At 37.7% G+C, this 25,662-nt stretch overlaps 1 protein-coding gene across 1 annotated transcript in view; it reads left to right on the top strand.

The window, feature by feature from the left end:
• Nucleotides 1-22,569, top strand: part of MORC1 (MORC family CW-type zinc finger 1) — a 148,995-nt gene extending 126,426 nt beyond the window's left edge. The window contains 6 exon segments of the mRNA XM_033124165.1: nt 3,101-3,247; nt 9,927-10,014; nt 11,547-11,600; nt 18,961-19,155; nt 21,906-22,031; nt 22,033-22,569. Of these exon segments, the coding sequence (XP_032980056.1) occupies nt 3,101-3,247; nt 9,927-10,014; nt 11,547-11,600; nt 18,961-19,155; nt 21,906-22,031; nt 22,033-22,062 (640 nt within the window). The 3' untranslated portion in view covers nt 22,063-22,569.
• The last annotated feature ends 3,093 nt before the right edge of the window (nt 22,570-25,662 follow it).

The following is a 25,662-nucleotide window of genomic DNA, read 5'->3' as shown; positions in this document are numbered from 1 at the left end:
AATACACTAGATTTCTTACATTTTTCCCCAAACCTTTTCATTTTCTTTTGTGAGAATTTGGGAATAATAAAATGGAACAGGCTTAACTTCCTACTCCTGGCAAGCAACTAATTCAAATTACTGTAATGTAGTCAAAGAATGGAAAATGTCACATATAGAAAGTATGACTGTGAAGCCATGAACCAGTTTTTTATGTGGTTCATTACCTTATTGTCATACATATATGTAATTATAATAATCATTGCTTGCTAGAATTTTCTTGACAGGAGACTCTTGTGACTTTAAAAATAAACTCAGCTGAATATCCAATAGAATGAGAAGAATGTTTTCAAGGAAGCACGCTTTTACCCTCACTTACTACAAACCCATCTATACTGTTTTTCAGACATTCATACCCAGTGTCTCTGAATCCAAAGCCTCTGCTCTTTTTGCATACGAGCACATTGAATCAAGTGCAAGAAAAACAGAGAAAGCTTCTATGCTCCTATACTCGCTGACAGAGTAGTCACTCTAACACTCAAATCCCATGACTTCACTCTTCTACTCAAATGCCTTTCATAGCCCCATTACTCTTAAGACAAGTTACAAGCTCCTTAGCACTGCACAAATCCCCTTCACTCCTGCCTCTCTCTTCAGCCCGCAGTTTGCGTCCCAGAGTTTTTAAATTGCTTATAGTTCTGCTTTATCACATTTCCATTTTTTTTGTCCGCACTGCTTCCTTTGTTGGAATGCCCTGTGAAACTTGTACACTAGTCTGTTAGCTTTCATTCAAGTCTCACTTCGAGTGTTCTCTCCTTTGGGGCCTGACTCTCCCAGTCAAGTTCAAGTATTCACAGAGCCTCTGTTGCAGTGATCATATTTCATCATAATTCATTCAACTTCAATAATTATTTGTTAAGTAGCGAATATGTTCTGACACACATGTTGAGCAATCTTTCACAGTCAAGTGGAATTTTCTGTCTGAATATCTGTCTTCCATTGCATTAACCTGCATCAAGGACAGGGGCTGTGTCTTTTCTTCTTCATGATTCCAAGCCTGTGAGAGGTCTTCCCTGACCACTCCATCTCAAATAGCCTACCCCATTTCTGAGAAGGCACACTATCAAATCATATCCTGTTTTAGTTTTTCTAGAGCACGCATTTACTACTATTTTAAAGTATCTCATTATCATCTCCTTTCAATGTTATACATTCTAGCTTGCTTATTTTATATAGATATATTTCACTAGATGCTAACTCACTCCATAAGAGCAGGGGCTGTATCGCTCACCTCTGTGTGTTCTTAGTGTCCAGAATAGCATCTGACTAAAAGTTGCTATAATTAATTAATATTTATTGATTGAATAAATGATGCAGTTTTGCTCCAGTGCTATTGCTAGGCCATTATATGGACAATGCTTTACCCTAGAGTTATTTATTAAGATTTGAATTAAAATTTAAAATCCATCCAAGAACTAAAACACATTGTGTGTGTGTGTGTGTGTGTGTGTGTGTGTGTGTGTGTGATTTTACATATTACTTTTAGGTTTTAATGGGGTTGTGTTTTTTTTAATCGTCTTTGAATCTTAAGTACAATATCAATGTTAGAACTATGACCCAATTAAAACAATCTTAGTGGAAGAATCTTAGCAAACATTCCTAGTGGTAGTGCGGATACAGATGATGATAATGACAAAACTCAGGTACTATTTACTAACAGCGGGCATTGAGGTAAATTCTTTGCATATCTTAATTGCTCCTCAACGCCACTTAATTGCTGTCTCACCGCTGGGAGGCAGGCGGTGTTATTCTTTGGTAGGAAAAGAAACAGAGGTTCAGAGAGGCATCTCTGTGCATTGGTGGAGTACGTTTTACCCTCTATCCCCAACGCCAGCATAAAATTCCAGCATCCCAAAAATGGTAAAAAAAAATTTTTTTAAGGATTTCTTTAATAAAATTTCAGTAATAAACGATAGTACTAAATAATCTCCTTCATAAAGGAGATGACTATTAATGGACATTCAGACATCATGCAAGTATTCTTTAACAAACTATTAAGCATCATAATATTCTTAATCTTAAAGTATCAGCTGAAGTTAGACAATATAATTAATGCCAAAGAACTGTTGATAATAGAAGACATTTCATTTGGTATGAACTATTTATCCATATTTTAAAAGGCCTATTATCATATAAACATATAAAAGCGTGTAGCGCTGTCATCTTAATTTATGGACGTTAGCATGAGAAGCTTCAAAAAAACCTCCTATTACTTGACAAACACAACCCTGCGTGATCTGACCCATAGCTGCCTGCCCAGCTTGTTCTCCCATACTGCATGCCCCCCATCCCTCTTGAACTTCCTTGTTCCCACAATACTGAAAGCTTTGGGTTTCATTAACATGTGACTTTATGCATCCTCATTGTGAATTATTCTGCATGCTGGAGCCAGGGATTCTTTTAAAACATGTATGAGATCACCTCACTCCCATGCAAGAAACCCTCCAGTGGTAGTGCCTGCTCTGCTTAGAAAAAACTCCAGTTCCCGCTCCATGGCCACAGGTGATGTCCTCTCACCTCATTTCTCTCCCTTTTCTTCCTGTGCATTCATTTCACCTCAACAGCTCTGGCCTTCTCGTGCTTCTTTGAACAGTCCTACCTTGTTATTATCCCAGGATCATTACACTTCATCTGGAACATTCTTCTTCCAGATTTGACTAAATATTTCTTTCAACTGACTTTGCCACCTTTTTAAAAATTTCTGTGCACAGCTTCCTCCGGGCTAAAATAGAACTTTAGTTTCAAAGCCTCTTTCAGCAAATAAGAGATAAATGGTATATGACTTCTCTTGTTAAGAATAAATCACCACCAATTCTATTTAATTTTCAGCACCCAAAAACCTTCAAACAAGATTTGTCAGGAATAAATATTAATTCTTCTACTTGAGAATTGAGTTTATATAATTACATAAATGACAGTTTTCAGCATTACATTGATGTCCTTGCTTTCATTTGTTGTGTATTAACATTGCATGTGTCGTATATTGACATTTCTGAATTAATTAGTATCTAATGTGATTCTTACTTTGAAATAATAAACCGCAGCTTGTTTTTTTGTCCAGTGTGCCGATGGAAGATTTAAATCCAAGTTCTGGACACAAATGCAGAGTTTCTGTGAGTGGTGGTTGTGAAGTTCCTCCTTTGCTGACAAAGTCTTCTCAAAGCACGTCAGTCAAGGAAACAGTAAGAAAACTGATGTCTAATTTCTGGTATGCATATTTATTAACATATTTCCATCTGCTTTGTTGAACTTTCTAAGCAGTGACCACTCCTGACTTTTTTGTTCCTTATTAAGTGATAATGTTAATGAGGAAATTCAACAGAATGACTTTATGACTTGTCTTCTGACTGTACTGATTTAGGCATACCGTGGGTTAAATGTCCCTTGAAACAGAACTGCAGTCACTAACTGCCTATTGTTACACGGTAAGGCAATATGGTGGATGTTAGTCGTCTCTCAAATGTCACAAAGAATTTACTGAATTTGCCTTACTGAATAAATTCCTCCTTCCCTTCCTCTCTCCTTCCCTCCCTCCCTCTCTTCCTTTATTTTCCTTCCTTCTTTCCTTTCCTCCCTCCCTCCCCTCCTCCTCCTCCTCCTCCTCCTCCTCTTCCTCCTTCTCTCTCCCCACCCCGTCCACCCTCCAAAGAGACCCTCATGACATTTGTGTCGCCTTCGGAAAAAATCTCTTTTTTGTAGCTTTAGATACGAAATTTACTGAGTTTTACTTTTGGTTCAATGTAGAATATTAACATGTGTGGACATGGTTAATGAGGAATTTAGATATCTGGATCTCAGTTCTCAAAGGATGGACACACATTGTGGGTGGAATCCAGAATTCACAGTTTTTCCAAATAGGGACTAATGACAGAAGGAGGCTTTATGAGCAAGCCAAAGAAGTTAGTATACCAAAGAGTGCTCTAAAATAGGTTTCTTTTGGGAGGGTGGGGGCAGGAGCAGTAATGCGACCAAATTAATGCAGCCAGTTGGTTTGGTTAGGGTTCACAGACTATGAGGAGAGACTGTGTGAGATAAGAAGCTTTCTGCCAAGCAGACCACACAACATGCTTTAGCTAGAATAGTATTTTTCCTAAGGACAGTTACTTTGACTTTCTGATCAGTGACAGACAAACTCTTCCTAAAGAAGAAAGTTAGCAAAGAATAGAAGCAGGTAGGAAGAAAAAGAAAGGTAGAGGTCGGCTTATATATAGGAAGCTACAGGCTCTAGTCAGGCCCAGGCTGTGATCTCATGTGTGAAGTAGACTGCAAACCACTGTAAGACATGAACTCAATTCTGCAGTTGCCCTGGGCTTTAGGGAAGTTTTTGCAGCAGCATCCAGGGCTCTGGGGCTGTGCTTATGTGGGCATGAAGGCTCCACCTACCATCCTTTAGGGGCACACTTCTAATGAGTCCTGCCGCAGGAGAAAGGAGGAAGCACTTGCTTATATATGTAGGTGGACCTTCCTTGGACTTTGCATCAGGACACGTTTTCACTAATGATACTAGGCATCCAGAGACAAGTTAATGGACCAAAAAATGAAGCCAGAGTGCTACAGCTGAACACTAAGTTCTGACCACCAAATCTACAGTAGTGCCTGGGTTGGCGAGCTTATACCAGCCTGGGAAAGAGACAGAAGTGGACCAGACCTCAGTTTTACACAGATATTCTGAGGTTGGAAAAGGCCACGTGTCCAATGATCTGGATGGATGTCAGTCTCATACTGCTGTGGCCTGTAGTATAGTCCCTAAAGAGTGGGAATCCCTAGCCAGTTTCTTACCTTCTGTCAGTATTTGATCAGAAGTAATATGTAAGATTCTCAGCTTTGAATTGGGTAGCCATAAATTTGAATCCTGGTGTTTTACTTACTAGATCTAATAAGATTCAGGTATGCCAGTTGGTCACTAAGTTGGCAATATCAATAAATTATTATTTTATATGTATGCGCCTTTGTCTATTTGAATAAATGTGTCATATTATTAAAAATGTATGGGTATGACCACATGGCCAATGATTGGGACATTGCTTCAAGGGAACCAGGTCTTCTTCATAATTAATAGCTATCAGTTTTGAGCCATTACCATATTTTAGGCATTCACCCAAGTGCACTGTATACATTTGCTTTTTGTTTCCACAAACTTGTGAGATGGGTATCATTTTTAACTTTTTTTATGGATAAGAAAACTGAAGATTAGAGAAATGAAATAACACACTGAAAGTCTCAAAGACAATTACTCAGCTACTAAGGACAGACTGGGTTTAAGCTCTGGCTCCCTGGTTTGGAATCACATGCTTTTAACCAGTGTGTGTGTGTGTGTGTGTGTGTGTGTGTGTGTGTGTGTGGAAGTGTGGTGTGTGTATATGTATGTGTGTGTGTCCACACAATGATACCCGGAAAAACCTCTCTGGTTTTGTTATAGCACAGTTTGAATGGACCACTGTGTATCATCATTTACTTTATATTTTACTTGGCTAATTTTTGTTCTGCATCTAAGTGTATTTTACTATTAATTTTAATGAGTTACATGAGATCAAAAAGGAGATAATCTGATTGAGTACACTAAGACTTTAAAGTGCCTCCACTCCTATAATTAGGTATCAATAGAAAATTAAAATTTCCCGGAAACGATTTCCCTAATGAACATGTAAAAGCTTTAGTGCTTGAGATCCTTATACTATTATCAACTGAACACTCTGAAAGCCAAATGTATTAATAAATCAACTCTTTTTTTTTTATCGGTACCAGCTTGAATTTTTGTGCTTATTATTTTGTAAAAATATTCAGTGGAAAAAGAATTATACAGAACATAAGGCTTTAACTGGAACAAAACGAGCTCCTCATTTACCAGTTTTCTCTTTTGCCTATTGTGTGTGGTATGTTTTCTTACATTTCACCAGTGAAAGATTTCTTGTCTTTTTACAGATGAGAAAAATTGAGGTATGTGGAGGTTAAGTAATTTGCCCAGCATTATGTAACTCTTGGATGGTAAAGCTGGAATTGGAATCCTGGCAGTCGGGTCTCATAATCCTTGCTCTTAACTGCTAACCCTATAATGCTTTGTTTCAGTTTATGGTTGTATATGTAAACTTAATAATAAGACAGACTTCATATTTCAACTCTACAAAAGCACAAACATGCTCTGTGTTATCTTAAATTTTAAAATAAGTTTTAAGAAAGTTTTCAGGTTGTCAGTTACTGAAGCAAAAGAAAAGTCCATAAAAATAAATGCACTAGCAACTGAGGTCTGTCAAAAACCATGAGGTAATTTCTGGTTTTAAAAAGTGGAGCCAGTGGTCAAGCATCTACACCGTCCATGAAGTGGTCTCCCTACTAAGACATGTGCCCATTTGACACTCTACAAAATCTTTAGAACATTATTGATAATATTCCCCAAACTGTCTTTCATTTCCCCTTGGCAATATTGTAGTTGCCAATTTATACCTGAAGCTGAAGGTGAATAATATTGTATGTCAACTATAATTTAATATATATATATATTAAACATATTTATATATATGTAATCACGGGATACAGAGTACAGCATAAGGAATAGAGTCAATGGAATTGTAATAGATATATACGATGTCAGAGGGGCTGTAGATTGGGGGAGGGGAGTTACCACTTTGTGAGGGGTGAAATGTCTATGACATTGTTTTGTAATCCCGAAACTAAAAAAAAAAAGGTAGAGCCAGGCCATTCCTGTTTCATCCTGGCTTTTCTCTTGCGCTGGGCTGAAGAAGAGCATTTCAGTCTAACTTATGTAGGAGGCTTGCTCTTCTTAGCCAAGCCCCAGCTTATTAACTAGGTTACTGTTTAAAAAGAACAGCCAGATGACCAGGTACAACTCTATATCCCTGCTCATGTCTAGAAAGAGTGGAGTTGTGTTCATGTAAGTAAGAGATTTTTCTTAAGGAAAAATTACTCTGCTGAGAAAGGAATGTGATTATGGAGTAAAACAGGGAATGGCCGTTAGCCAGGACTTCTCAAAGCTTGGACATCACATACAGAGACAGAGCTGATTTAGTATTTTAGCTCTCCTAGTTGACCTACAAAAACTTCCAATTCAAACTTGCTGATACAGATATGGATTCTATAGGAATTTAACTGAGGTGAGCATCATAGCCAAAGGCCTGCTATGGTCCTGGATGCAAGTAGTAGCTCTAGAAGATCTTTTGGATATCTCTTTCTTGAATTCTTGAGAAGAGAGAGAATATTAAACAAAGACAAATTCCCGATTTTATTATCAAGTCTGGGAGTAGAACTGTGAGTAAATGCTTTAAGGGAGAAGAGCTGTTTGTGGTGGGACAAGAGTCCCATGGAAATGGCAGCACTTGGTTCCTGAGTCCTGCAAAGGCATGGTATACGTGATTCAGTGGATGCTGGTGAACAGAAACCAGTTTATACCTGTAGTTTTGTGCTGGCACCTCCTGGCATGCCTACTTTTGTAGGACCTTTCATGGATTAGAGAATCACTATGTCCTAAGGGAAACCTGAGCTTTGAGGGTGGAGAGAGTTTTGATCAGAGATACCCTCAGGAACAAAAGAAGGTATTATTGGAGAATACCATTGAAAAAAGGGACTCAAGACAATAAATGAGGGATTTTTAAAAGCATTCTTAAGCATCTACATTCAGACCCTACATTTGTGATTTTGGGCATCTTACAAGTTTTGTTTTTTTTAACAGTATCCAACAGTTTTCCTGATTTAATTTTTCAGGAAAAGAAAAAAGAAAAGTTCTGTATGTTTGTGCCTAGAGACCACAGGAGCTGGATAATGTGTTTTTCTTTCTAGTCACTTTTGTGAGACAGACTCTCCCAGGAAAAGCTATTTAGCAGGAGGCCTATTCAGGAGAGAGCAAAAGGTTTAACATCAGGGTCCTGGGGAGAGAGATGAAGGAGAACACAGGCATCCTGAGCCTGATGGTTGGGTGGGGGTGGAGGGTGGGGGTGGAGTCGTTAATCATTAGGAAGCCAGAGAGGTTCAAAACAGGAATAACTCCTTAATCAGTTTCCATAAAAATTGCAGGAAGTTATGTGTACAAAGCAGATAGCAACGCTTAGCATATTTTTAACACTTTATAAAAAGTGGTTAAATCTGACCAGGGGGTTCAATGCCTTCAGAAAAATGCTGAGTTCCCCAACATCTAGTGCAGTAGGCCTGGAATACTTTCCTCCCATGCCTCCACCCCCTGCTCCTCACAGCTAGCTGATGTCTCTTCTTTGAGGCTCCCTAAATATGTGTTAGGGTCCCTTCTGTCAGTACCCATGGTGCTGCATTCTCATTCTCAGCTTGTTTTTCTAGAAGATGGCTGATAAGCTCTAAATCTAAATCCAAAGGAATTTATACTCACCATGAAAAGGACCAGTGCTCAGAAGAGGTTTCAACACTGTACTGGAGGCAGGGAGGCTGGGTTTAGCAAGAGAGGAGTTTGTGTAAAAGACCTCCCACCCCTCTGTCCCACCAAACCAGCCATAAAGTTGACCACAGGTCCCCTTTCTCAGTGACTCCAGGTACAGCTTTTCCTTCTATGCCATCTGATTTCTGCTCATCTCAAATACCGTGAGGCCCCTTTTCACTCTGTCCCCACCCCACTCATCTTGTTACTAGCCAGACAAATAATTTCGAGCGTTGTGTGTGTGTGTATGTGCGCACGCGCTATATTTAATGTTGTACAATGCTGAGGATTTTTAACTTTTTGGATTGAATGTCCTTAAAACTATTAATGAATATTAACACAAATAATATACTTAAAATGCTATGAATGTAAATTATATAAGAAACATCTGTTTATCTTTTGTATGCCTTATTATTTTACAGGTGACAAGTTTTGTTAATCCCTTGGATAATATACATGAGGTTCTTGGCACACTTCAACATAAAAACACTCTATACACTTTTAAGATGTGGTAGCTATAAATTTCTAGATTTCCTAGTCTCCTAGGAATGAAATATGTGTCATCTAGGTGATTAATTCTAGAAAAGCCATCTCACTAGGAGGGTGGGATGCTACTGCTTTTGGCAAAATGAAGCACCTGTCAGAACAGTGGCCATCACAGTTTGGAAAGAACAGGTTCTTGTATGATTTCTAAGAGTAGTCTTGGAGGGCCTGATGAAAGCCATTACTCTGGAGAATTAAATTCTTTGATTTTCTCAGGAAAAAAGTCAGTAAGCCCAAAGTCAGCCTGTTTCCCTGCAGGAATTTTGCAATGCTGAGTTCTCTGCCAAGGAGAACACTCACGTATAGGGTTTTCCTGGACTGCTTGGTAATGGGTGGGCATTGTGGGCCTCACTTCTCTTTTCTTTTCTTTTCTTTTCTTTTCTTTTCTTTTCTTTTCTTTTCTTTTCTTTTCTTTTCTTTTCTTTTCTTTTCTTTTCTTTTCTTTTCCTTACTTTTCTTTTCTCTTCCCTTTCCCTCCCTCCCTCGCTCCTCCTCCTTTTCTCTCTCTCTCTTCCCTCCCTCCCTTGATCTGTCTCTTTCTTCCATAAACCTTTTATTTTAAAATAAGAGTAAATTTACATGCAGTTGTAAGAAATAATATAGCGATTCCGTCTGCCCTTTACCCAGTTTCTCCCAATGGTAGCATCTTGCAAAACTATAGAACAGTATCACAATTAGTATATTGGCACTGAGGCAGTCAAAATACAGAACAGTTCCATCACCACAAGGATTCCTCCGGTTGCCCTTTTATGGCTAAAGCCTCCTCCTTTTCCCCAGTGTGTGCTTTTTGAAGGACACTTTGATGCCAGTGGTAAAAACAGTTTAGTGGGCATGAATGTCCATCTTTGCCAAGAGGTTTAACACCCAGGGGTTGGAGCCAGCTCTAACAGGTGAGTGCTACGTCTCTTTTCCTGGTATATTCCCATTTCTGCTGTGCTTATATTCCCAGGGAGATTCTTCTGCATTTCTTTCCTGAGTATCAACTACCTTCAGAGTTTGGCTATACATCTGTGGAGGAACTTGTAGCAAGTTCTGAGGTAAGCTTTTTGGAACACTGAGGAAATGATAGAAGAGCCTGAATTTAATCTTCAGTGAAGAAAAATGTAAAGTGTTACCAGTAAGAGGACCTAGAATGGCTTAAGTAAGTGAAGATGAGGATCTCTATACCAAATGGATGACTCAGAATAAAAACCAGTGTGGCCAAGGGTTAAGTAAGCTTTGGGAACATCTTACACCCTGAGAATAGCTGGTAGCAGAGATCAAAAGAAATGGGACATTGTCCCTCGCTTCCTTTCCTCACACCAAAAAAGAGTTTCTGTCTCAAAGACACACTTCTTCAGCCCCCTTTTATGAGAAGCTGAGGTGAGGAATGGTTGGGTCAGCCATGTCAGGTGCTCAGAGCACTGGTTTCATGAGAATTGCTGAGACATCACAGGGAAATGTGAAGAAAATTGTATTTACCAAATCTCCTCTCGGGGACAGTAGCATACATGATTGGAAGGAAAACTTGGATGGGCTACCTGGGGGGCGCAGATTGGCCTCACACTGGCTCACAGTGGTTGGTCCCCAGGCTGCTGAGTGGAAGCTGAGTGTGGTGTGCAGGCCTGCGGCTGCCGGAGCTGCTCACAAGAGAGGAGCAGGAGGGTGGGAGGGCGCCTTGCTTGCCCCCAGGCTCAGTGTGACTTGTAGAAAGGATGGATACACGTAGAACGGCTATCAGTGATAAGAGCACCAAATTATTCATTGGGCCGAGGTGCCAGAAGCTTTAATCTGATCCTGGGTGAAATCCGTAATTTTCCAGTCTACAATCACTGTTTCTTCTTCTTCACCTTGTACTCTCACTTCACCCTCTCCCATCAGGCTTCTGACTCCATTACTTCTCTGTAACTGTCTCGTCAGGTCACCAGTGACCGCTATGCTGACTAATGCTGTAGTCACCTTACCTGCCCTCTCAGGGGCCTTCAACCCAGTCGACCCTTTCTCCTTTAAGTACTTCCTTCCTTAGAGCTTCCCTAAAAACACACTTCTCATGTTCTTGCATCCCTTTACTTTAGTCTTTGCTGACAACCCCTCCTATACTTGCTTTCTAACTGTTGGCATGTCTGAAGACGCATTCCTGGACTAGTTTCTTCTCTCTATTAAATGCTGTTTCTTGGTGACCTAAACTAGTCTCTGGCTTCAAATACTATCTGATATGCCAGTGACTCCCAGTCTATTTCCGTGGTGTTCCCATCCAAGAAATCCAGGCTCTGCCTTCTTGGAATCTTTTTGAATATTTATTTATCATTTACTTTTCCCTCACCTGGATTTTTTTTTCCATTTGCAATTTCTTAAACCATGCTGTAGTAATTATGTGAACTGCCTTATTCATTTTGGGGCGGAATAGGTTAGGTATATCTTAGTTAATTAATTTAGTTAGACCCAGGCTTAAAAGAATCACAGAATCAGTGTTGGCCAGTTGTAGGCTTTTATACTTCTTTTATATTAGACATTGCAGGTTTTAACTCTGTTGTAGACATCTGATTCTCTAAAAGTTAATATCCTGTTTTATTATCATTTACAAAAACAGCTGGAGCAATGCCCGGAGCAGACAAACAGAAAGCTGAAAATGTGTTTCAGCCAGGTAAGCTTCCTTTCAATGTATTCCTTTATATTCTAAGTGATACTGTATTCCAAAGGAGAAGTAATATATATTTCTAAATGTTAGATTTGGGAGGAAATCAAATTTGCATTCAGTTATCAAGACAGATTAATGTGTAGCATATCAGATGTCACAAGGCAACATCTTTTTGAATTTTAAAATGCAAATGTTTCCACATCATAAAGCTTATGAAACCTTTGGAGTGGGACTATTATCTGTATTGGAGGAAACATGACATTCTGAGTCTTTAGGAAAGAGATTCACTGAATTCTTGAGACACTGGACTAAACCAGAAATCATTTGTAGATTAAAGTTTTTAATTACCGTAAATCCTCTTTCAATGTCATCAAGAGGTTCTGTGACTTTAACTAAAACAACATTAAATGAAACCAATTTTACCATAGGCTATCGATGTAAACAAGAGTTAAGTCCCTGTGGCATCTCATCCATTTTATAAAGAAATGACTTTGAATGAAACAGCATTATTTGAGGACCTCCAATATTCTGGACAAGTTCTTATCTCTCTGGGGTTTATTTGTTTGTTTGTTTTTAGTATCCTATCAACAGGTTTTAAAGTTTATGATTTTTCCATTATAATATTGTTTCTAAATATAATTAATGCCAATAAAAGAAGGTAAAATAAATTTTTAAAAATCATCTATAGTTTCAAATCATTTCAAGGTCACTGCTATTAATATTTTGATGTATTTCATTACAACCTCTGTCTCTGTCTCTCTTTCTCTGCACAGATGCTTTTGTATTTATAGTCTTTGAATAATACTGTGTATCTAGTTCTTAAAGATTTCCTGGGGGTGGGGAGTGAAGAATTAGTAGAGTCTTTCAGTTCTAGAGAAATACCTCAAAATGTCATATTCCCTCAACTCCCTTAATTCACACTCAAGGGAACTGAGACTCTAAGATGTGAACTTGGCCAAGGTGACACAGGAGATTAGCGTTGGAGCCAGGATAGCCACTGAGGTTCCCAGATTCATCGTAGAGGCCACAACAGTCTAGAACTTTTCATGTCACCAGAATCAATATTGAGATTTAGCTCTGCAGTGACACTTGTGTTTGTTCAAACAGGTGCACCAGCTCTATACTAGCACATGTACTAGATCTTCACCCATGTGCTTATGCCGTTAAAGAGAAAACCACAACCTCAAAATAGTGTCACTTAGGTTAAAGCCCATGATACCAAACCTAAATTTAATACCTGACCTAATTGCTTTTTCAACCTCTTTCCAGAAATATATTCTTAATCAACCAATCTGGAATTTTGTGTTCAACACCAATAAGATAATCTGTCATGTGGTCCTTCTCCATTCTCCACAGAAAGAAGAGGCAATTTGCATGATAAAAACTCTTGCCATTCCCTTCCCCCCAAAAGAAGTCCGGATCTAAAAATAATCTTTTCTTTTGTTAATAACGCCCTTGTCCCACCCTTCTTTCTTTAAAAACCTTCCATTTTGTACACCCCCTCAGAGAGCCCTTCTAGTTGCTAGATGGGATGCTGCTGGATTCATGAATTACTTAATAAAGCCAATTAGATCTTCAAATTTACTCAATTACATTTTGTTTTTTAATAATACTTACAGCCATCTTCTGGAAAATTATCCCACTAACATGCAAATCTATAAAGATTAGGAGGTGAATTGTGACCTCCTACTTGTGCAAAGCACAGCTATAAGCAAAAGTATTGCCTTATTGCTTTTGTAAGAAATGGAGTATATTTGAATAATGTTGTTTTATAAATAAAATGGAATTGTAAAGTAAGTTCCCAAAGACGTATAACTAGGTAAATTTGAAATGAGAATTACAACCTACGTCAGATTCCTTCTTAGAAAGATTGTATCACAAAATACTTGAATTTTAGGGTGTGCCTAAATTTAACACGCCTGTTGATATATTTTCCTCTGATGTTTCTGACTGAATGCCTACTGGACTGTGACAAGCAATTGGAAATGAAGGAATATTGTAGCTCTTAACTTCCCATTATTGTTCAACTGAAAAGTGAGTTTATTTTCAGAATAATGTCTTGTTGAAAAAACAAAGGCAATAATTGAACATTTTCAACTTGAAGACCTACTTGTCAACATTTCCAAACTGGAATAGAATACAAAGTTTTCTTTCAACATATTTCACCCTATTCTAGTACTAATGTTACCATCAGTGAATGTAAAACTGTGATTGATCAAGAGCTACTGAACTGGGCACTGAAGTAGGCCTTTTATATACGTTACCTTTGGAAGGTAGGTGCCACTATCTCCATGTTAGTAATGAGGAAATGGAGAATCAGAAAGATAACTTTCCAGTGTCACGATGCAAATAAGTAGCAAATTCAAGATTGGAACCCAGATTTGTCCCACTTTGAAGCCATTTTCGCTACACTACTCTCTTACATCTTATTCTTATCCAGATGGTCATATTTGACCTTTGTGATAGCTTGCATGTATTACTTGAAATAGATATACTACAGCTTCTAAGCCTGTTGGTATAAAAGAATTATTGTGTACTTCCTATATGCCTTTATAGTACATGATGAGATGTATATACTGGAAATACTGATAGTGAAATACCAGGGGGGAGAGGGTGGGGGTGCGTGTGGTAGGCAGGTTCTGTAGTATTCCATCAGGGACGGTACCAACTGTAAGTCTGTGGCAGCCAGCTTGAAGAATTACCAGTAAGGCTCCTGAATCTTCCCACAGATCTTCATCTACTGGTTAGAGAACTCTGATTTAAATACTTACACTATAAAACTTAGACATTTGGTAAGAATTAGATTGTTATACATCTTAGTTTATCCAAGCTCATATATGTCCTTCAGGTCGCTTTCTAAATGATGATTTTTCAGTGTCTACCCTATCAGTAATAGAGCCAGGTTTTTGGGTCTTGGGGGCCAGACTGAATACATAAGTGTTTATTCCAGGTGAATGGTGTGAGCATAGATAGTGAATAGAATCTCTTTAATGTTCAGGGCAAGTGGGGTTCAAAGAATTAAAGGAAGATAACTCAGAAGACCATGAGTTCCTGTAAAAGCTGAGGTGTTGAAAGCAAAACACAGAACAGTTGGAATCGTGACTTCCCTAACATGAAACTGCTGGTGTTAAGACTTTATTAATGATTGGTAGTTTTAGGTGGTGGTTATAAAAACTATTCAAATCATTTGTTGAAATCCACGTAGAGGACGAATCTATGCAACTTGCTATGCAACTTTTAATAAAGAGCCACACCTAAGTACAGGAGGACCCCTGATAACTCTTGAACTTCTTTGGTCACCTCACCCAGACCACATCGGTGGTTTTCATAACTACTATGGGAGTAGTCGGTGATTTATGACAGCGTTGGTGGTCCTGTACAACTGACCCGAATCTCCATCTTTTATTCTTTCCTCTCATAAGCCATCTGGTCCATCCAATTTGGAGTTGTTGCTTCAATCTACTAGACTGGCCCGTCTCTGAGCCTTCCCTCTTGAGGGTCCCCAGAATACTCTTACCTACTCTCCCAGTCCAGAGCTGGGCTGTTGAAATCCTGCCTATTCCATGTAGAACCTGGTCAATGCTACCTTCTACATCAAGTTCTCCTCAGTCTCTCCAAGGAAAGTTATTTTTGACTTTCTGTGTTCTGAGAGAACCTTAAAAATCTATTTTGGCATTAATTAAATTTTCTGCCTTCTATTGTAGATTCTTGTATTTTATTTTCTCCCCAACTAGTTGATAGACTCTTTGAAGATAACAGTCCTCTCTTATCAAACTCTGTATCCTGGTGGCAATCAGTACCTTTAAATGCATCTGGACCTTAACTGGTTGTTCATTGAATCAAAGTTAATTGTTTCTGCTGTAAAGACTCTCCACATAAACACTCACATGTATATCCCTGCCAGTAAGTACAAAATCTGTAGATGTTGTAGGCCTGCTATAGTTTATGCAAAGTTGTTAGGATTCTGGAACTCCAGAGATGATAGAGCTCTGACTTTTTAAATTCAAGGCAGACAATTAAAGTTTCTTTCAAATCCTAATTCTGTTCTGAATTAATGTAGTTCAGAAAGAATTCCATTTTTATCCGTCACAAATACCTCTACAAGAGTAAGTTTATCCAGCAGAACTAAGCCTCTCATCTTGTTACAGTTCTGTACTGACCTTAATTAAAATGTTAATACAACTAGAAGTCCTTTTATAGTGAGCTTTAAAGGTTGTCAAAATTGCTGCCTTTCATGGAAACCTCCTGGAGATGTTAGCCTGAGAAAGGCAGAAGAATAAATCAGGAAACAGGCTGGTAGTGTTTGAAGAAAATATAGTTTGCTGGTTACAAAATAGTGTACTTTGAGAGACTGCATGTGACTTTGAATGTAGTGTGCTATATAAATCGTATTCTTAATGTTATAGTGTATGAACAATGTTGTCCTTTGAACTTTTTATTTTGAAATGATTATAGATACACAGAAATTTACAAAACAGTAGAGACCCCTTGTACACTTCACCCAATTTTCCCCAGTGCTTACATCTTACATGATTATAGTACAATATCAAAACCAAGAAATTAAAATTGGCAAAATGTGTGTCTTGTTTTATCATACGTGTAGATTTGTGTAACACTACCAAAGTCAGGATACAGAACTCGCATTACCACAAAATCTCCCTTTGCTATCCTTTTATAGTCGTACTCCTACATATAAACACCCCTAATCCCTGGAAACCACTCAATAGTTCTCTAGCTCTATAATTTTGCCATTTTAGGAATGTTGTAAAAATAGATTCATAAGTATGTATCAATTTATGATTGGCTTTATTCACTCAGCATAATGCCCTTCAGATCCATTCAAGTGTATCAATAGTTTGTTTCTTTTTTGTTGCTGATGAATAATACTGTTGTTTTTATAAATAATGTTGTTTTTAATATTTTATATTTCTATTTAATTTTATTTGTTTTGGTATGTTTATTGTTGTGGCTTTCATAAAAAAAAAAAAGTGTTTCCTGGCCATCGTTCAGGATGTAAAATTCTGGAGTTCTGAAAACTAAGAACTGTAAGTGGCTGGACTATCTATGACCCTGTCCTAGATCATTGAATTATCACAGCTGAGTTGAATTATTTCCCCTACTCCACCTGTGGGCCATGGGCGATGTCATTCCCTGGGTTTGACTGAGCCTCCCGGGGAAGCCTCTGTGAAGCTTCCTGGAGGGGGTGGTTGTTGCCTTAGTGGTAAGTCATCAGCTTCTGGTAGGTTGAATCCAGGACATTCAAAAGTGGATTTCCCTCCACAATCTCAGAATGTAGCCTGGATTTCAAAGCAGGATTGGCCCACGTGTCTGAAACCCCCATGTGAACGCTGCACTTCTGCTCCCCTAACTCCTCACTATTTAGGGCTCACTGTGTAGCAGGCATTGGAAATACAGAGGTGAACAAAACCTATGTTTTTTGAGGTTACATTCTAGAGAAATAGATAGCAAACACAGAAATAAAATACAATGTAGTGTCACATAATGATAGTGTCACATAATGAGAGATACTAAACACATAAATAAACATGTAATGTGATGTGCCATAAAATAACTGCAGAGCCAGGGGACACACAGTGATGGTATGTGTTGGGAAAGGGGAAGGTATTTCAGGTGAGCATGGAATATCTGAGCTATGTGTCAACACAGACCTGAGTTAAAGAGTGTAGACCAGGGATCGAACTTACCAAACAGAGAAAACAGCCGGGGCAAAGGGCCTGATGCAGGAATGAGCCTGGTATGTTCCTGGAAGAATGAGGCTATAACTCAAGAAAGAAGGTAAAAATAGACAGAATTAGGTCAAGGCTTTCAGAGTCTAATTCTTGGGGCTTCACACAAGCTTTCAGGAAGTTTAAGACTAAAAATTATATGGCAATTTACACTTGTTTATATGGCAATTTACACACCTCACAAGTAAGTCTCACCTTTAACAGACTACATTTGTGTGTGTGTGTGTGAGTGTACACACTATATGGCCAGTGTTTGCAGCTATGGGTGTTTGGATTCCTGCTCCCAAATACTCGTCTCAATTAATAGCCCATGAAACGCATAAATAATTGCATAAATCCAAGGCAAATATTTTAAGTAAGGACTTTAGTGCTCTTAATTTAATGGAGAATCCACACCCTTCTCTCAACTCTAATAATATCTGTATCTTACTTGGGGACACAATGCAGTTTCTCCCATAAAATATAATATTTGCTTTACTTGTATTATCTCATTCTTTAGACTAGAAGCTTCTGGAGGGTAAAGGCTGAACCTTATATATCTTTGTATCACCTATAGTTAAATTCAATGCCTTAAATTTAGGAAGTAGTTGATGAATGCCTCTTATAAGAGAACTTAAAATATTTAGGAGTTTTTGTTTGTTTGTTTAAAGGATTTTATAGAAAGGAGAAATCATGATGAAGTTGATGATTGTGAGCAATGTCTGAAAAGGGCCCCCACATATTAATGAATATGGTACAGGAGTGGGAAGAGGGGAAGGCAGACCCAGAAGATAAGTGAGCTAGCGTATAATTGTCCTGGTCATCCAGCGAGTCATATTAGAACACAGAAATCTCTTTACTACAGAGCATTCAAATGTTTATGAAAACAGGATTTGCCCTGTATCTCTTGTCTCAGACTATCGCCTGGCCCTCTCAAAATGTTGATACAAGCAATTAATGTCATTTTGAAATTGAAGCATTTGGCCTCTTCATTACCCCTTTCTATTTTGTGAGTACCTCAAGCACAACATAAGCTCTTGGAAAACAACCCAGACTCTTAAATTAGCGAGGGTCATATGCATAAGTATGACCACACTCTTTACATCAGGAAAAGAAATCCAAAGAGAGTGACAGAACAGGACTGCCTCCTACTATATATAGTTTTTGTGCTGCTCAGGTGCTACAGACTTGAGTTATAAATAACATGACATTATCTGCCATGAAACCCTTGAGTGGCTGGCCATTCTGTCATTGTCTATGAGTTACTGGTTCTGTGGAGAGAGAGTTACAGGTCCTTGCCCGCTTGGTGCCTTGAATAAGTTCGTATCACTGGTGAGAGAACAAATTCAACCATTACTGGGTTCCTTCTTCGTTCCAAAGCAAAGGAATGCATGGGTGTGACTCTCTCGTCCTTATGTTTTAGTAACTGGACTGTTGTACATTTCACCTCTTCTCTTTTCCTCTTCCATCAGATTGTAAGTTCCTTAAGAGTATCAACATTCTTAAATGTATTCCACTAATAATATGGAGTTGACACGTGGTATATGTGTGCATAATTGAAATGTGAAATTTCTTTCTGATATTAGAGGGAAAAGTAAATTTTAAAAATATCCTAAAACTGTGTTTAAAAACATTCCCAGATCCAGAAGATTTACATGGTCCAATATGAAAAAAACCTAAAGAGAAAAATGCAGTCTATTATCAATGATGCTAATAGACAAGGGGTGATTAATGAAATATCTCTCGTGCAATGTGAGGAAAAAAGGAAACTTACTGAAGATAAGCTGAATAATCTTCGTGTAAAGCTGGCAGCATTGTTACAGACACTTCAGCTGGTAAGTGATGAAGTTTTATTTCAGTAGTAGGAATATACTTTGTGGGAAGAGCATTCAGCCAGTTTCCTCTTCTAACATTGTCATTCGTTTATTGACCTTGGACAAGTCACTTAACCTAGCCCTTACTCTTCCTGTAAGGATATGGGAGTCATAAATAAGTGAACTTTGAAAGTATATATTAGAACATTGTTTGAAGACCTATTATTTTTTTCTCTTAACAAAAGCAGAATCATTTCCTTTGCTGTTGGTATAGTTTGATCACCCACAGTGTCTCCTCAATAGCATGTCTCTAGTGGGAAATATTGCTGTTGTTTTTTTTTGACAGCAAAATATGTTCATTTAATTTTATCCTAATACATTAAAAATTGACTCCTCTAATCTTAGAGGAGAAATTGGAGAGGTCAGAAAACATTGGATAAGTATGGATTATTGTTTGTATATTTTAAGGTATAAAGAATTCCGCTTCTATGATAGATTGAGCTAGTGAGAAAAGGCCCATCTTCTACGATAGCACATAGAAATGTTAGATAAAATACATCAAAAAAAAAAAAATTCATAGCCAAAGTTGAAACATCTTTCTGTAGATGTTAGAAATAAATTGAGAAACCAACAGTGAGCTAGGAAGCACATGGCATTTTCCTCAGAATAGGCCCTGAGTCTGGGAGGTTCACGGGCCCTATGTGGGCTGTGTGGGTAAGAGGGCCGGAGCTGAGGCCCCTGCAGAGAGCCCTGACTGGAGGACTGAAGGGTTGCCTTGCCCGTGAAGGGGTTTGGGGAGAGACAGGGAAGCTCGCTGTACATCAGTGTAGTACGTGATGAGCATGGACTTTGAAGCCAGACTGCCTAGGTTTCAGTCCTGGCTGTGAACATTTCAAGGACAGAGTCCATTCTTCCTTTAAAAAATATACATCTTTTGGTTTCTGTGGGAATTATCCTATGTTAAATACAGAGTAAAATGCAGAAAATATTTTTGCTTAATTGAAATATAGAGCCAAAAGAAGATCCCTATGTATTTGGGTGGTCTAGGCAGTAGTTAAAATGCTTCATTATTAAATTAAAAAAGGACAGTTAATGTGCTTTCCATATAATGGTAATTTTTTGTGTGTGCGTCTATCGACTACTAACTAAACCTATTATTTGAGTTTATTGCTGTAAGTGGATTTGAGTGGAGCTTCTTTTGGTTCTCGGGACTCTAAAGGGTGGGGAATATTTTTATGTGTATAAGGTCTGATAGAAAGCCTGGTACATGGTAAAGTTTCAGTGAATTATTTCACTAAAAAGAAAAACTAGAGAGACCAAAGAAATTCTATGTCGTAGAAATTGAATACCACACTCTATCAAAAAATTTCATAAAAATTGTTGGTGCTCAAAATATCAAATCTATGTTTGGCTGGGGAAAAAAATGAAAGAATAATAATTTGGTCTACCTTCTATGCCAAATCCCTGGGTTCTCTCCCATAGTAGTCAGGGTAATTATACTAATTTAATTTGTTTTATTCACAAAGTTTAGTAAGGATAGAAGGGTTTTAGCCTAAAGAATATGAAACACTTTATCTAGTATCATTGGAGAAGTAGTCAAAGGGCTCCTGCCCAAATATATTTACTCTCATCCCCAACTTGAAATTTCCTTTTGCACTGTCTCTGATTGCCAGAGCAACTGCAGTGAAATAGAGCACAGACGTGAGATGAGGTGGACCCGAAGCAGATGGAGGGGGGCAACCACATGTAGAAGCTGGGGACAGAGCCCACCCAGTAGGAAGTCTAGCCCATGAGGTACAGAGCAGTAGCCAAATGCAAGGTGGGTTGCATTTGACTCGGCTGAACAGACCAAGAATGGTCAGTTTCAGAAAGAGTCACATAGGGTATTCCTCAGGATCGGTGAATATTTGGAAATTTAGGTAACTATCAATATCGTGGGAACCCATCTGCAGGATCAGGACCCCAGTCACAAAGCTGGGACTCAATACAGTGCAGCCTTGTTAGAGGACTGATCAAATCAAGGGCATAGGGAGCAAAGCAGAAGCACAGTTAATGGAACCAGATAAGGGATGGAGAAACTAGAATGGTGGTGCCAGACACATATTGGGAACAATAACAAAAGTGGGATTGTTTCTGAATGGTCTTTCCTAAAAATTCTCTTACCCGTCAGCTCAGTTAGAGAGTGATTGATGCTGTGATTGGGCTCGAAGGGAGTGAGATTTAAAGAGGGAGCAGTTGTCCAGCTGTTCATGGATCAAGAAGCCCAGGGAAGGAGAGCATGAAATTAATTCAAAGATCTGGGGGGAAAGGCAGAAAAGGGAACAAATGAGGGCAGAAAGACAAGGGTTGTGGGAAAAGATGCTATAGAGGAAAGAGGAGAAACAGAGAAGTCAGAATTTTCCTACTTGTTTGCTTTATCTGTAAGGCTCAAGATTCCTGAATTTTTAAAATGGGAGATGAGAGCCTACAATAGAGAAGGATGAGACGAGTTTTAGGAATATACCAAGTAATTAAATAGAAGGGAAAAAAAAACAAACAGTTGAACTAATCTCCACTGAAGAAGAAAAATCATAATCCACATTACTAACCACTTGTGAGCATAAAATGAGACTAAATGTGAAAACATCTTGAAAAGCTGAAAGCCTTATTCAAATGAAGGTGGGTTGCATTGCTACATGAATCATAGGGAGGACTGTTCAGAGGCCACCCAGATTGCAGGAATAAATCCTATTGCTTCTTCCCCTGCTATGACTGTTGCTTCTCTTTTCCAGGGCAGTCCAGCAGGAGACTTGGAGCAGATTGACACTTATTTAGAAGCTTTGCTTAAAGAAGATAATCTCCTTTTTCGGAACACTTTAAATAAAGGAACTGCAGATACAGGACATAGTCTCCCTTTAGGAAAAAAATGAAAGTACTTCTCAAAACTAAAAGTCAGGAAAGGCAGTCCCATTTTAAAAATGCTAATAAGAAAAAGGAAGATCCTTTTCAAAGAGTATTTCCCTTTGTACTTGTTATTGTGAAGTTCATCCTGTTTAACACTAAAGAAATCGTATGCTCTTTAGAAATGGAGAGTGATTGATAATTTCCATATTTCCCAGTCCTGTTCTCTAACTCTTCCTGTTCTTTCAGAAATTGTTTCTAGAGTTCTCTAAACCCCATGTGAGCTACTAAGATGGAAATGTCATTTTAGCTTAAATTTTGTTTTCACTTAAAAGACTAAAAACTGGAAAACAGTGGTTTGCAAAATCAATACATGAAAGCCTACAGAATCACCTCCCCTAGAAACTTGTGTTGGAAAAGACAGACGTTATGCCCTTTTCTCCAGTACGGCCAATACTTGGTAAAGCAGAAAATAGAAATCCTCAAAAAACTTTGAGTTACAGTTTATATAATTTTATTGTTGAGTTATAGTAAAATAACAGATCTCCTAAGTATAATGTGAACACATATTAAACATATGTAAGAATTGTGGTTTTACATTTATACATATATGAGGAATCATATTTTTACATTTTCTTTGATAACTGATTATTTTGTTTGTTTAAAAATGTCTGTAACCTCATACAAAAACAATAAACGTTTAGTATTTGTTTGTGGAATTGTATAATTTTAGTTTTATGTACATGCACAGAGTATAAAATTCAGAACATGTGAAGTGGAATATGGTGAAAAGTTTTCATCTGATGCTTATCTTCAGGCACTTAATTGCTCTTTTCAAGAGGCATGCTTTCACCAGTTACATGTGAATACATCCAACTACCATCCATGTATATAAAACCATATAAATAATTGCATAGATACACTCGTAAATATAGATGTAATAGCATCCAAAAAATGCTGTGGCTTTTTCCGCTTAATATACCTTCAAGATCGTTCCATATCAGGATCAGTATGTGTAGAGCTCTCTCATTATTGTGAACTGCTCCTTATTATTCCGTTCCCTGGACATACCAAAATTTATTTAACTATTCTCTTTTCAGTGGATATTTCCATTTTTCCCATCCTTTTGGATTTGCATGCACACAATAGAGAATATTCTTTTAAATATGTTCATTTCACATATGTGCATTTGTATCTGTTAAATATATCTCAGAAGATGAATTGCTGGGTCAAAGCATATATACAGTTTATTATTGATAAATGCTGCCTAATAGCATTCCAAAAAATTTTATTAATATATACTCCCCAGCAATGTATGAGTGCCTGTTTCTGCATACCTTCATACACCCACTGAATTATCAAACTTTCTTATCTTGCTGATCAAAAGATGAAAAGCGGTATACCCTTGTAGCTTTAATGTATATTTCTTATGAGTAAGGTTGAGTATCTCTTCATGTTTCAAATTAATTAGAATTTTTAAATTTGGCCTTTGTCCTTTTTCCTACGTGGTGGTTTTTTGTTACTGATTTATAGGAACTATTTTCATATTAGGGAAATTATCTTATTAATATTATATATTACAAATATTTTCTCATAATTTTTCATTAAAAAATATTTATTATGTTTTGAGCCATACAGGATTTTTAAAATTTTGGTTTAGTTTTTTGTTTATGGCTTTTGGGGTTTGTAGTCATATTTAGAGAGGACTTTCTAATGCTGAAAATATAAAGAAATTTTACTTTGTTTTCTTATAATGATTTTAATAATTATATTGTTAAAACTTTGATTCATCTAGAATTTATTTTGGTGTAAGGAGTAAGTTAAAAATTGAACATTGTGTGTTTTTCCAGATTGCCATGGTATTGTCCCAGAATTTTTAAGTGAATAATCAATCTTTCCCCATTTCCCCACACTGCTCTACAGTACCACCTTTATTGCATGTTTAATTCCTAATTGTATTTGTGCTGAGGTCTAAAAAAAAAGAACAAAAAAACTATTTTTTTCATTGATTGTTTCATTTTTTCTCATGTCAGACCCGTGTTGTTTTGGTAGGGCTAGTCAATAATTTTATATTTCAAAATTTACTTGTGTATACTTGCATGTTTAATTTTCATTCAAACTTAGATTTAGCATTCCTAGTCACCTCTCAAATTTTATTTGTATTTTGTTGGGTTTATGATCATAGTATAAATCAAGATAGAGAGAATTGCCTTTTTAAAAAAATACCATGTCTTCCTACCCAAGACCAAACAAAAATATGCCTTTCTATACGTTTAAGTCTTCATTGGTGCTCTATATTAGCATTTAAAATTTTTCTTCAAACACATGTAGCACATTCTAGTTATATTTATTGTAATTAATTAGACTTATTCTTTGATCTATTATAAATTCTTTTCCCATTATCTTATAACTGATTAGTGCTTTATATAGTAAGACTCCTGACTTCTGGATATCAGTATTGTATCCAATATAAGAATTATCATACTATTTATAATGGTTTGAAAGATTTTTTTTCCTGTATCAGCAAGTAATCATTATGCAGATTTTTGAAAAAGCATTAATGTATATGAAGAAGAACAGTGTCTGAATCTCGGGTCCTTGTATTCTTGACCTACCCAAAGTTTTTCTTCCACAAGGGATTTTTTTTGGTCCCTGGAAAACTTTCATTACCTTCCTCTGCCATCATTAATATCCATTCTTCCTTTAATCTAAAAATTGGTAACTAATAAATGCTAATGGTGATAAGAAGTCAGTGCCTCTGAACATACTTCTGGCAGCCATTTAGAAAGATCGTGCAGAGGGACTTCCCCAGAGAATGGTTTTTGAAGATTCTAACAGGATATTTCTTATATTTCCTAACTGATTATTCCCTAGGGCTGACTTCTCATTATCTCATCTTTCTTTTTATTCTGCGTAAGAAAGCTCATCTACTCTAATGGTTTCAAGTAATACTTCCAAATGAATAAGTTCCAAATTCCTGTGACCTTATTGAGAACCTGTTATTTAACTGTAAATATGAAATAGAAATTTTCTATTGAAAATCTACATTGGTACATTTGAAACAAAAGTAATCATATTCACCCTAGCCATCCCCACTTCTCGTCAAAGCGTTAATTTGGGCCCCGGTGGCTTCTGTTCTTCTGTTCTTGGAGAATCTGGGTTTTTAAACAGATAATCAGTTAGGACTAAGGAATAGAGCCTAAGGCAGAGACCAGACTTATGAGCTGAGTCAATGTGGGAATTGGGGGAGAAATTGAGTAAGGTTGGGCAAGAAGAAGCAAACTTGGGACCAGATGACCCTAGGTGGAAATAATTCTTTTACTCCTAAGTATGGTCGGTAGCAAGATGGCTTGAGGGCCACATGGGCAATTCAGCTCCATTACTGGAACATGGATGCAGTTTTAGGCCCATTAGCTCAGTTCCCAAGCCCACTGCAATTGGGGCGTGGCTCAGACAGGTTAGCTTGGGAATTGGAGTAGGATAAAGCTAGCAGGCAGAGGCCATGGGTAGATGTAGACTTGAGAGAGAAAAGACAGAACAGTGGGCAAGAGGGCCGCAGGGGAGGGGGAGGACGGCAAGAACAATGCCAGAAGATATAGTCCAATATATTCCTTTATCTGCAAACCACACTCTTCTGCCTACTACATT

This window comes from Rhinolophus ferrumequinum, chromosome 2 (genome assembly GCF_004115265.2).
Source record: "Rhinolophus ferrumequinum isolate MPI-CBG mRhiFer1 chromosome 2, mRhiFer1_v1.p, whole genome shotgun sequence".
Taxonomy (NCBI): domain Eukaryota; kingdom Metazoa; phylum Chordata; class Mammalia; order Chiroptera; family Rhinolophidae; genus Rhinolophus; species Rhinolophus ferrumequinum.
The sequence above is the reverse complement of the archived record's forward strand: the minus strand, read 5'-3'. Positions and strand labels throughout refer to the sequence as shown.